The sequence below is a fragment of the Triturus cristatus genome, chromosome 11, assembly GCF_964204655.1.
Source record: "Triturus cristatus chromosome 11, aTriCri1.1, whole genome shotgun sequence".
Taxonomy (NCBI): domain Eukaryota; kingdom Metazoa; phylum Chordata; class Amphibia; order Caudata; family Salamandridae; genus Triturus; species Triturus cristatus.
The window spans coordinates 523,727,036-523,739,819 of record NC_140594.1 but is presented as its reverse complement, the minus strand read 5'-3'; the positions used below and the strand labels follow the sequence as shown (position 1 = coordinate 523,739,819).

The 12,784-nt window shown below is 50.3% G+C and overlaps 1 protein-coding gene across 1 annotated transcript in view; it reads left to right on the top strand.

The window, feature by feature from the left end:
• The window catches only part of LOC146784506 (zinc metalloproteinase-disintegrin-like VLAIP-B), a 3,216,124-nt gene that overhangs the window by 161,269 nt on the left and 3,042,071 nt on the right, over window positions 1–12,784 (top strand). Inside the window, exon 5 of the mRNA XM_085632968.1 lies at window positions 4,632–4,708. Within this exon, the coding sequence (XP_085489094.1) occupies window positions 4,632–4,708 (77 nt within the window). The remainder of the gene's footprint in view (window positions 1–4,631; window positions 4,709–12,784) is intronic.

The window sequence follows — 12,784 nt, the reverse complement described above, 5'->3', positions numbered from 1 at the left end:
CGCACCATATAGTCGCAGGGTCGTAAAACATCCCTCAGGAGGTGGATCCCCTCCATTTTGAAATGGCGATAAACCAGCCATTCGTTGAACTCGCTTAAATTGATGACGGGCCGCTTGCCGCCGTCTGTCTTGTCCACTAAGAAGATATTGCTTAAAAAACCTCTGGAATGGCGGATGGCGGGAAGAATGGCGCCCTTTTGGAGGAGGGATGCGACCTCCTCGTCCACTAGGGCGACGTCCGGAGCCGAAAACTGAATGGGACGGGGACTTGACCGTTGAACCGGGGACCCTGTAAATTCTATATGGAACCCCCTTACTGTTTGGAGAACCCAAGCATTGTGTGTCAGGGACAACCAAGCCTGAAAATGACTTCGCAACCGCCCCCCTATCTGAGATGGGGAAAACATGAGAAGACTCACCGGAGTTGGAGGCGGTGGAGCCACCGCGGAATCCTCTTCCTTTGCCTCTGCGGCCTCTGGTAGGGTAGAAGTTCCCAAACCGTGGCTGGTCCTGCGCCTGACCGGAGCCTCTCTGGTTACCCTGCTGGTGACCTCGTCCGGCCGAGCGGCCCCTGCCTCGACCGGCCCGGCGAAAAACACGGGGAAAGACTTTCTTGATGGTGGATTGAGCTCTGTCGAGGGAAGTGAAGGTATTCACGAACTTGCCCAGTTCCTTCACGAAAGGCTCACCAAACAGGCCACCCTGAGCCACGGCGCCAGCCTCGGAATCCGCCAGGTCCCCTAGTTTGGGATCTATCTTTATGAGCAGGGATCTGCGGCGCTCGGTAGAAAGAGCGCAGTTGGCATTGCCCAGAAAAATGACCACCCTCTGAGCCCAATTGGAGAGGGTTTCTGGGGAAATAATAGAGCCTGACTCCTTGGCCTCTTCAGCCATATCTAAAATCTTGGTAGCCGGCCCTAAGGCGTCCAGGAGCTTGTCCTGGCAAGCCCGCCAGGACCTATCAATCCCTTTTTTGGGGTCTCGGATGAATTTTTGTAAAAAGGTGAACATCCTGGAGTCAATCTCGGGGGTGAGAGCTACCTTACCCTCCAGCGAGGGCCGAGGGCACTCCGCCCGCAAGCAATTACGGGCTTCCTTTTCTAAGGGTCGACGGATGTGCTCCGCCACATAAGCCGCCACCTTATCCCCGGGAACCCACTCCGAAGAGCGGGGATGAATGATTTCGTTCGGATCCAACATGTCTGAGGTAATCGAGGGAACAGTAGGTTGGGCAGGAAGCCACGGCCTGGAAGGGCCAGGATCTGAGTCTGGATCGCCTGACGTGCTCTGACCCACATCCCTAGGGGCAGGAGGGGGAAGGGGGGAAACAACCCTAGGATGGACTGTCTGCGTGTCTAGGAAAGCTTGTCGCAACCGCTCAAAAGTGTCGCCATCCACTCCCGGCACCCGAGGGCGCTTACTCGGAGGGGAACCTGTGGGAAGGGGAACCGAGGGAGTAGGCAGGGCAGCATGGGAACCCATGCGGTGTTCCAGGCGAGAAAACGCCTCATTTATTTGGCGTGACAGCCTATCTTCCAGGGGGGAAATAACCTGACCCACAGCCTGATAAATAGAGGAATCTACAGCCTCATAAAATGCATCCCCCCAGGGCAGCTCCGCAAGAGGGTCTTCCTCTTCCGGGAATTCGTTGTAGTACTCCATGAGCCCAGCAAGCGGAGTGGCAGTTTAATAGCCCGTGACCAGGCCTTGGACCAGAGGCTGGGTGTCAGCCAATTCAGATGCGCAGCTAAAGAGCCGCAATCGCAGGGAGACGAGCCCCCACGGACCACTGCTGGCAACAAGATTATAAATTACACACCCCACTGCCAAGGGATGCTCACCGGTCTGGGCTGGGTCCCCTTTTAGAATCCCTGAGCAGGGAAAAAAAATACAAGACCTCTAACGAGGCGTTTTGTGAGCCAAATACTAGACTCTGTCCACCTACAGCTCTTTGAGCAAACAGAGCGTACTGTATGAAATACGGCCGATCGCGGGTTAATTTTACCGCTGATCGCCGGTACAGACCCCCAAGCGGGCGTATACCTCAGACCGGGCTCCTCGGGACTGGCGCACGCGACGTTTGAATTCTCTGAAGAGAATCAAACCCGCGACGCGCCTCCCGTGACCCCCAGCGCCCTCTAGAGGTGGGAGGACCAAGAGCGAGCCAGCGAAGCGCCGCGTAGGGACGAGGAGAACCTCGACCCCGCGGCGTACAAACAAACCAACGCGCTGAAGCGCAATATGACGAAAAACTCAAAAGCGAGGAGAAAACCAACGCTAAAGCGCGACCACTACTTCCGAAATACAGAAATTCCTCACAACAACCACAATAAAGTTATGGCAATAACGAAAGCATCTACATGAAACAATTGTCACATCACGCGCTATCATTGAATTATAACCCTTTAAGCACTATACAGAAAAAGGGTACTTATCTTGCTGCGGAGCAGCGAAGAAAGAGGAAGAGAGGACACTAGCAAAGGACTATGTGGGACACTCTCATCGTGGATTGGACGTTGATGCTCCCTGTTGATTGGTTGTTACCATGTTGTTTTTAGACTACTCTTTCCCTGTGGTTCATGGGAAATGTAGTCTTTTGTTTACCTTCATGCTGCTGTGGAATAAAGTGAAGGAAGAAGGCATAATCCTCGCCTCCAGTCCTGACATAGAATTGCCCCACCGTGCACCCCTGCTGCCGCCCCAATGTCACAACTCCCCCTCAAGGTCAGCAAATGGCAGCTACTGGAAGGAGACAGCTAACAGTGTAGGCCCAGTCGCGGGCCCAGAAGCTTACTCTCAGTCCTGTCACCTCACTCACCGGCGCTTACTCTAGTCGGGAGGGTCGTCTTCCCTGCCAGGATCAGATTGGCTACCCCGTTTGAGTACATCTGGTCCGCTGGGGATGATGTGCATGGGGTCGTCCTTCAGGCTGCATCGGCATTGGTCTGATCAGTCACCACCGGTTCTCAAAAACCACTCTGTGACATGGCAGGTACGGCTAGTCAGGCAATCGTATCAGGTGAGGCTGGAGAAACATTGGAAGTGTATGCAGCGGAGCCACACGTGGTTACATCTGCTTAGTTATCTTGGCAGCCCACAACCCCCATGAGTGTGTGATTTGATGCCATATATGAGAAGATTTGTATGTTTAATATAATGGATAAATCTGTTCACATTAAGTAGTAGTATTGTGAGATCTTTGAAATAATAATCGGATCAAATGGCCTTGTTTTAGCAAAATAGAGGGATAGTAGCTACTTCAGGTTGTATATATGTGGGATTGTACCAGATTACAGTCTTGTATATTAGAAAGTGCTTAATTTACCAAACCCTTATCTATCCTTCTGTGAGTCGTGACAATAAATTATGGAAAAGGGTGGACAAGAAATAGGCTTCCACAAGTGAGTCAGGATAATGGATGACTCAATAACAGAGTCCATTAAACCAACTATATGATATGAATTTGTCTAAAAAATCCAAACGGAAATATAAAAAACAAAAGGGATTAAAATTAAACTACTTTTTCTACAGGTTAGCCAAAATCTACCTAGTTTGATACTGAAGTTTTTGCATATACAGATAGTCAAATAAACTCACAGGGGCCTTTTAACATGTGGTGACAGTGTTCTGGTCCCTGCCTCTAGAAATTATTCTAAAGTTTATGACTTCAATGAAGATTCATACAATGGAGACTCTGAAAGACAAGGAAATAACCTTTTCCTATATCTCTGTTGCATTTGCTTTTCACCTATTACAAAACAGTATATTTGTGCATCCACTCTGGTTTGTGATATTTGTGCTGTATGAATAATGCGCTATGTATGCTTATGTTCTTTTGCACTTCCACACTCCTGCGGTCGGGTCCCTCTGCCAGCTTGATACTAGATATTAGCGAATTTATACATTGATTTGAACATAGTGTATATTTTGGATTACTCAGCACAGCTTATTGAGGCATTATGGATGCATCTACCGTACGTGGATTTCTCCTTTGAGTATCATATATTGTTGAATCTGGCGATTCACACTAGATTTCCTGCCTGAGCTCTGTAAACACAGTGCCCAAGTTACGCTCCGATGAGTGTTTATTATGTATAATTTATTTTTTTAGAACTCATGCAATCCAGCTTAGATTTCTGTTGTCCTGATGATAATCCTGAATTGATTATGGATCAAAACGTCATAGACAGTAAAACGCTCTGACCCTATAAATGTGTCTTTTTGTTTTTTGTGTGCAGCAGTGTTCTGTTATACGAATAAGTGACCCCCATTGTGTACAGTATTGATGGTCACTTAATGTTATTTGCCTGTTTTCTCCGTGGTTTTAACACTTGTTGAGGATTACCCCAGCGGGGTTGATCTTATATAATTTATTGTTACATTTTGGAATAAAAAGATTGTTATACGTAGAATTGGACTAATCCTGGATATTATTTGTCTCTCTAGAGTATTGGTTCTTAACTGATTACTTAGGGACCCATATTCCTTAAAATGCGGATTACCCTTGATCCCTATTGATTCTTGTGCTTCCCTTGTGTTTACTTGTATTATATGTTCTTTTGCGCATCATTTGTGCTAGAAATAATATGATGCTTATATCAATTAATATAATGAAATGTGTTTTTCCATAGGACCACTGTTATTATCATGGCTATATAAGGAATGATAGCGACTCTGAAGCTAGCATTAGCCTTTGCAATGGTGTAAGGTAAGATCTTAGACTGTGTGCTGCCTGCAATTTACGATCTGTGATTAATGCACATAAGTGATTATTACTTTATTAGGGGTTTACTTGTACAGTGCTGCATATCATGACTGTCTTTAAATGAGTCATTAGTTGTGTACCCTGCACAAGTAATGGGTCTACATTTATCCTTCAGTGGAAACCAAACAACCCATTGTAGTGTTTGACTCTCACAGGGTAGTGAAGCGTAGCAGTCTAAGGCCTACTCAAGTGAGGTGGTGTGGGCTAGTGGTCACCATTCACAGATGTGCAATAATAACACTCAATAAATGATTGTCCAGTTGGTGCTTTTTCTTTTTTTTAATAAACTTTTTATTATAGTTGTCGTCAAGGCACAAGTAAATCAGGTATTGTATACAAATATTAAGAGCATTATATATATATATATGTGTGTGTGTGTATATATATATATATATATATATATATATATATATATATATATATATATATATACATATATCACAACAAAAGACAATATTCCATGTATTACATTCCCAACTCCCCGTCATTTTCTTAAATACTGCTTTTTCGGCCACCATGGCAGCATCAAGGTCCCCACACCAGGCGGTGAGTGATGGTGACTCTCCCACACCCCATCTTTGTGCGATGTTGTGCTTCGCTATCATTATCCCCAATGTGGCCCACTCCGGTGCTGGGCGTGAAAGATCGTTCGGTTCCCATATATTTAGTAAACATCCCCTAGGTTCGGGAGCTAACAACACCTCCACCGTCTGTGATATGGTCCTCATCACTTTTACCCAGTACTCCATTATCCTGGAGCACTCCCACACAGTATGGAAGAATGTACCCTCCTCCCCAGATCGTCTCAAGCAGTACGGGTGTGGTGCTGACCCTATTTTGTGGAGAGTGTATCTTGTGTAAAAGGTTCTATGTAGAATTTTGAGCTGCACTAGTTTAAGGCTCGAGGGTATCCCCACCTCCCGTGGGGAGGCCAACACCTCCCGCCATTCGGAGTCTTCGAAATCACCCACATCCCGGGACCACTTTTCCCTGAGGGCCACGTGTGGGTCAGGTAAATTGTTCACTAATTTTCAGTAGGTAAAGGAAGTCCGTTTATACATACAGTCTGTCAGCAGCCTATCCTCCAGAGGGGTGGCCTCAGGAACCTCCGTGCCAGGTGGCAGAACCGCCTGCAGTGCATGCCTTATCTGCAGGTATCTAAAGCTCTCAGAGGGCGCCAGTTCATATTGCGCTTGAAGGTTTTCAAATGTAATTACTCTCCCCTTATGCCACATATCGCCCACTGTAGATATACCAATTGTGTCCCACTTATCAAAGCCTTTGTAATGCCGCAAGCCACCAAGCCGCTGCGTATCCTACAAAGGGGTGAGTTGGGTTATCGTTCCCTTCATCCTAATTTAGCGTGTGCTTCATGCCATAGGTTGACAGTCTGCCTTGTAGGTCCGAGTAGCACTGATGTACTCTTCCTGTTATAAAGTGCAGACCTCATGCCATCAACCCCAAGCCCATGCCTTTCTGCCTTGAAAGCGGGATCCGCCTGTGGAGCGTGGATCCACTGATTAATTACTTTCAATTGGGCCGCCCAGTAATACAGCTGTATGTCGGGCAGTGCAATGCCTCTGTCGTACCACCCTCTAGTTAGTTTGCGCTGTGCTATGCGTGCAGGTTTGTTCCCCCACAGCAGCCCGGAAACCTGAGCCACTATTTTTTTAAAGTAAGCAGGTGGCACTGAGTACGCTGTATTTTCAAGTGCATACAAGAATCGAGGCAGCGCCATCATTTTAAAAAGCGCTGCCTTCCCCAGCAGTGTCAGTGGCAACGCCCCCCAATGAGTTGCATCTCTTTTTAAACGTTCCAAGTGAGGCATGAGATTTTTTTTAAAAAAAATTCGTCCGGGTCTGCCGTGATATAAATACCTAGATACTTAAAGGCGTCCTCCGAGATCTGCAGTGGGCAGTCCTTTGGAAGTTGCGGTGGCGGGCCCTGGAGCACAAAAAGTATCGACTTGGATCAATTTATAGTGTAGCCTGATGCCCGACCAAACTGGTCACATATATTTAGGAGTACCAGAATGGATCGCCTAGGGGAAGTCAAATAAAGTAAAACATCATCCGCGTACAACGAGATGCGGTCTTCCCATTCTGCCGTCCAGCTCAAGTCCCGGATCATGGGCTCCCACCTGATCCATGCCGCTAGTGGTTCCAAGACCAGCGCAAACAATAGCAGCGACAGCGGGCAGCCTTGACGCGTGCCCCGGGACAGTGGGAAGTCATGGGATATATGCCCATTAGCCGCCACGTGGGCCAGTGGCTTTGTGTAGAGAAGATGTACCCATGCACAGAACTTTGGGCCAAAGCCCAAATGCATCAGTACCGTGAACAAGAAGGGCCATTCCACCATATCAAACGCCATACGGGCGTCCAATGACAGAATTACTGCTGGCGCTTGAAGATAAAGCATGCGTGCCATCACTCCGTGCAAACGCCTCAAGTTCAATGTCGTGTTCCTATTGGGCATGAATCCGGACTGGTCCGGGTGAACCAGGGTTGTGAGCTGCGGGGTAAGCCTGAGCGCAAGGACTTTTGCTAGTATTTTAGCTTCAGCATTGATTAAGGAAATGGGGTGGTAGGAAGCACAGTCCTCCGGGGGTTTCCCGGGTTTCGGGATCGTCACAACTGTGGCCAGGCGTTGATCCTGCGGGAGTTTGCCTGCCTTCAGACTGTCGCAGTACATATTTAGCAGGTGTGGGGCCACTGTCCCCGCCAACCTTTTGTAAAGTTCCACAGGGATACCATTAGGTCCTAGTGCTTTCCCAGATAGTAAGGAGCCAATCGCCGCCTGTAGCTCGTCGGTCGTAAGGTCCGCTTCTAGTGTAAGGGCCATCTCTGGTGTAAGTTTGAGCATTGCAATATCTTTTACATAGGTCAATGCCTCTTCCACTGACATTTCCGACAGCGATGGGTAAACCTGCTGGAAATGTTGTGCTAGCATGTGCAGTATGGCACGTGGATTAGTCTCTGTTAAATTATCCCTCGTTTGAAGCTGCGCTGACCACTTTCTGTCTCGCTCCCTTTTATCGAGCCACGGCAGAAGCTTCCCGGCTTTATCGCCGGTCTCGTAGATCTTATGCCTCGTAGCCGAAAGTCTGAGTTTAGTCACCTCCCCCAGATGTTCCCTATGTAGTTGTTGGAGGCGTAAGCTTTTGGGCCGTGGCGGGAGTTGGATTTTGAGAATGTTGAGCGTCAGCCTTCTGTAGTTCCGATTCTATAGCAGTGAGTTCCCGCTCCCGTTCTCATCTATATCCTGTTATAGAGGCGATGGCCTGTTCTCGAGTACGGTCTTATAGGCCTCCCATAGGTTGGTCGGAGAGTGGACCGATGCAACGTTTTCTTGGAAGTAGTGTTGTGTCGTGGTGAGCATAGATTTCATGATCTTGGGAACCCGCAAGTATCCAGGGAGTATGGGAAAAATTCGCCGCCGTTCCCCCAGGTGATACGTGTACGTTAAGATAATTGGTGAATGGTCTGAAATACCCCTAGGTCGAATTTCAATTGTGTCCACATGTTTTAGGCTTTCTGGGGATGCGAGAAAGTAGTCTATTCTAGACAAGCTGTTATGTACCCCTGATTGAAAAGTAAATTGGCGCGCCATGGGATGGCGATGCCGCCAGACGGCCGTAAGCCCTAGTGCCTCCATAAAGCTCCCTAGGTGTGACACTCCCGAGGTCCGCTCCCTCACAGGGTGTCGGTCTACGGTCACATCCACCACGGCATTAAAGTCTCCCCCAATCAGTAGTTCTCCCTCCGGGAGATCGAGGAGGAAGCCACCAAGGGCCGGAAGCGTGACTGCCTGTAGCGCCGGGGGAACATATACTGATACTATATTGATAGGGTGTCCTTCCCACTGACTTACTAGAGCCGCAAAACGGCCGCCCGTGTCAGTCTTCGTTCTATGTATTATGAGTGGTGACTGTTTTCGTACTAAGATACCCACCCCTCTGGACCCCGACAAAAACTCTGAGTGGGCAACCATCCGGAACCCCCACTTGTCTAACGCCCGACATGCAGTACCAGTGAGGTGCGTCTCTTGCAACAGGACCACAGCCGTGGAACTTCGTTTAAGACACTGTAATACCAAACCTCATTTAATTTGAGCCCCAAGGCTGTGTACATTCCACGTCATTAGTGATAGGGACTTCACCTGTGTGGTAGAGATCTGCCCTCGCTCAGATGGCTGCAAGTGTGGTGTTGCCATAATTGTTGGAATGTGTAATCATTAGAACGGATTCACGTGAGCAGTTCCATTGCCAACCCTCATTTGAAAATGTGCCGTACCTGAGTGCCTGCGCATTAGATGCTAACAAAAGCAAACATAACCACAATAACGTACCCATACCCTTCACCCCCCTCCCTGCTAGACGGACTTAAAACTACCTGCCACCCCAACTTTGCAGAGCGCTTCATGCCCAATCCCTGTAACAGTACTTGCGTTTCGGGGGTGAGAAGTCCAAGGAACGCCGTAATCTATCCCCTCCTTGAAGACCATTGTTCTTTCAAACCTTACTGCAGCTGCCTTGCAGATCCTGCACCCGCGGATCCCGGCCCACCCTTTCATCAGATGAGGATGATCACAATAATCGGATACCATCCGGTGGCGTGTCCATTACTTCGCTATTGTTTCCCCTGATTATGTCTTTGCAGATCTGCGTGATCCGTGTGAGCCATGTTCCTCTCTTTCAGTCTTCAACATCCGACCTGTGCGTGTTGTCTTCTTCCTGCGCTCATCCGTGATCCCTGGGGTCCTCCTCCACCCGTCGCTGTTGCTGGCGTCTCTCCGACCGCTTGTGTCCGTCCACTCGTCGCCACCCCTCGAGCCAGTCATGGGCCTCTTCAGGATGATCAAAAAAACAAGTTTTGCCATCGGCTACGACTCGCAACTTCGCCGGGAATAGCATGGAATAGGCAATTTCTCTGCGCCGAAGATCCTTTTTGATCTCCAAGAAGCTCCTGCGACGTTTGATAACTGCAGCTGTGAAGTCCGGAAAAAAGGAGACCACAGAGTTTTGGATGCGGCGGGGCCACTCTCGCTGTTTGCAATATGGCGTCCCGGTCACGGAAATTGAAAATTCGGGCCAGTACGGGTCTGGGAGGCGCTCCTGGCTTAGGCTTGCCGCCTGGCACCCTGTGCGCCCTTTCAACTGAGAAAAAGGTGGATAGCCCCCTTGGTTGGAGTCTTGTCTTAATGAGTTCCTCAACATATAGGTCCATGGCTGAGCCCCCTTCACTCTCGGGAATGCCCGTGATTCGGACGTTATTTCGGCGAGAGCGCCCTTCCTGGTCGTCCAGCTTCGCCGCCATTATTTTATTTTCGGCCTCCAGGTGGTTAACTTTTTGAAGCAATGTGGCCGTGTCCCCAATCAGGATTTTCGTTATTTGTTCCACTTCTGTGACCCTTGCGGTCATTTTCTGGAAATCAGCCCGCAGGAAGGATATATCCGTAGAAATGATGCCCACTGTGGACTGCACCTGAGTGAGAGCGGCCATAATGTCATCGAGCGTTACTTTATTCGCTCCCCCGTTGTCCGTCGCTTTTTCTTGCGAGTCTCTGCGGTCCGGCAAAACCGGTGATTCCTTTGCGTAGGCATATTTGTCCAGTTTGCCCTGGGTGTTTGTGCGCGGGCCCCTGCCCCCCATACTTGTCTGGGGTACTTTACCTTGGTCGGTAGTCGCCGCCGCCAGCCGCGGGCTTTCCCTTAACCGCACGGCCTGTCGGGTTTCCCGCCGTGGGGTCACCTGATATGCGTTGAAGCAGAGGGCCACACCGTCAGCAAACACGCGGGTCCTGGGGGCCACCACACTCAGCCGAACGTCCACCGCCAGCCACCCGGGGTATGCAAGCAGTCAGTACATAGGTAGCAGTGAGTCCATCCAAGAGTCCCCAGTGCAGTGGGGCAGGTCTACAACTTGCTACGGGCGCCGATTAGGTCAGCTCCTCCCGGCGCCAGCGCCCCCCCGGCGTGGTTCTAGTAATTGCGGCTGAAGGTTGCCCCGGGCCACACCGCACTCCCCAGGTGCCGTCTTTCAGAGTCCACGACCACTCGAGTGGCTCCCATCATGAGGTTCAAGGCAGTTGGGGCTGTGTCCCCCAGAGAAGGAGCATCTGCAGATGGGGCTCCCTGGTAGCTGGGGGCCAGGTCCCTGCCGGGCTCTCCAGTCCCCACTCAGCACCGGGCGGGCGCTCTCACCTCTCCCGCGATCCGCTCCGTCCCGTCAGCTGTTTCCAGAGCCCGGACCAGAGTCCATCCCGGGCGGGCATCGACCCCCCGCGGATCGCAGCAGCGGCCGGCAGCACGATCGTCCGCCTCCACAGTCGTGCTGCAGCTTGATCAAAAGTCAGCGTCGCATGCATTCCCCCGATGTCCGCCCCACAGTGCCGGAGCATCGTGGGGGGGGGAAGCGGAGGAAGATCAGCACGTCATCTACCACCGTTAGTGTCTGCCACTGAGTCCGCCGATTGCGCTCCTCAAACCAACAGTAGAGCGCCGTACGCCGGACCCGATATTTAGGCCAGTCCCCGGCTTCCACTGCGCATGTAGGCCGCCTCGCGTCGTCCGATCCCACTGGTGCTCTGGCGGCGGCTCACGCCCCGAGGGTAGACCGATCGGGACTCCGGTGTTTCTGGGCCGTTTTGGTGGTCTTCAGGGTGCGATCTGTGCACGGATTGTGTGGCGGATTGTTAGGGGAATCAACTCTGTCCCCGAAGCTCTTCTAGGCTGCGGCCATCTTAATCGGCAGCAAGCCACGCCCCCCGAGTTGGTGCTTTTTCTAGTGAAAAATGAAAAGAGTACATTTATTACAGACACTACTCAATACTATGCAGTAATTTAGAAATATACACAAGTAGATGGAAATAATTTTGGATGACCTTGCGTAATCATTCTCAAGACTCCCTACAAGGAGTGGTGGGGGGTCTGAAATAACAACTCACATGTGTAAACATTATCCTACCTCAAAATGACAGGGTTGAACATAACTTGGAGTAAGAGCACTTTATCTTAATACTGGCACCAAAGCGAGTGGCTGTTAACTTCATTAGCTCAGCAAGCATTTCATTATGGGAAAAAATGCAAATCATCACGTATACCCATAACTGAAGTCTCTTAATATGGTCAGTAAAGCTTGCAAATTTTGATCACATGTGGCTTTCAGTCTCATTATTTAACTAAAGCATTGCAAGAGAGAATGTCTAGCATGCCTGGGAGATGTTGGTACTGCCACGTGAACTGGCACTGAACTCTGGTCTGCCCGCTCCTGCTGGCAGACGCGTGTTATGCTGTCGGCCTTCCTCGATCCTCAGGGCCCTGGGGTGTGGGATCCTCGGTCCCTTTCTCCTCCTACATAGGAGCAAAATTGCACTTCCAGCAGCAATGATCCTCTGTGCCCAAGGATGTGGTCCTAGGCCGCCTCATTCTTCCACAGGGGAGCGCGAATTTGCCCTTCCACCACTTGGTGCTTCTCGGATGGGATCCTGGGCCCCTTCTCCTTGGGGATAAAGCACAATGGCTCTTCCCCTTTGTTATTTTGATTCTCAGAGCAACCTCCAGGCCCTGGTCGACCCCGGAGGCAGAAATCAAGTACGGCGGTGGAGCCCAATGTGCTTGGCCATTGAAAATACATAAAAGGTGACACAACACTTCACCAGAGCGCATCTCGAGCCCTGGTGGGCCGTTAATGACTATTTTGGTCTCCTTTTGCTCCCGATGGTGAGCCCCTGCCACCTGGAACCCACTCTTCAAGCATCCTGGCCTCGCAGAAGCCACATTTGTAGGAAGAATGTCACGCTGGCTCCCTGCTCCATCCCTTTGCCATGTTTTCCTCTGGGCCCCTTCTTCTCCTTGCTCAGAGTGCAGTCTTTCCTCCAACTGGTCCCCAGGGGGAGTAAGGGAGCCGGCTTCCCTGGTCCTGGGCCATGCCCCACTAGTCCTGGGGTCAATCTAATTCCCTTAGTCCTGGGAAGAGTGATGGTGTTTCTACATCCGGCTGTCCATGGCGTCAGCCT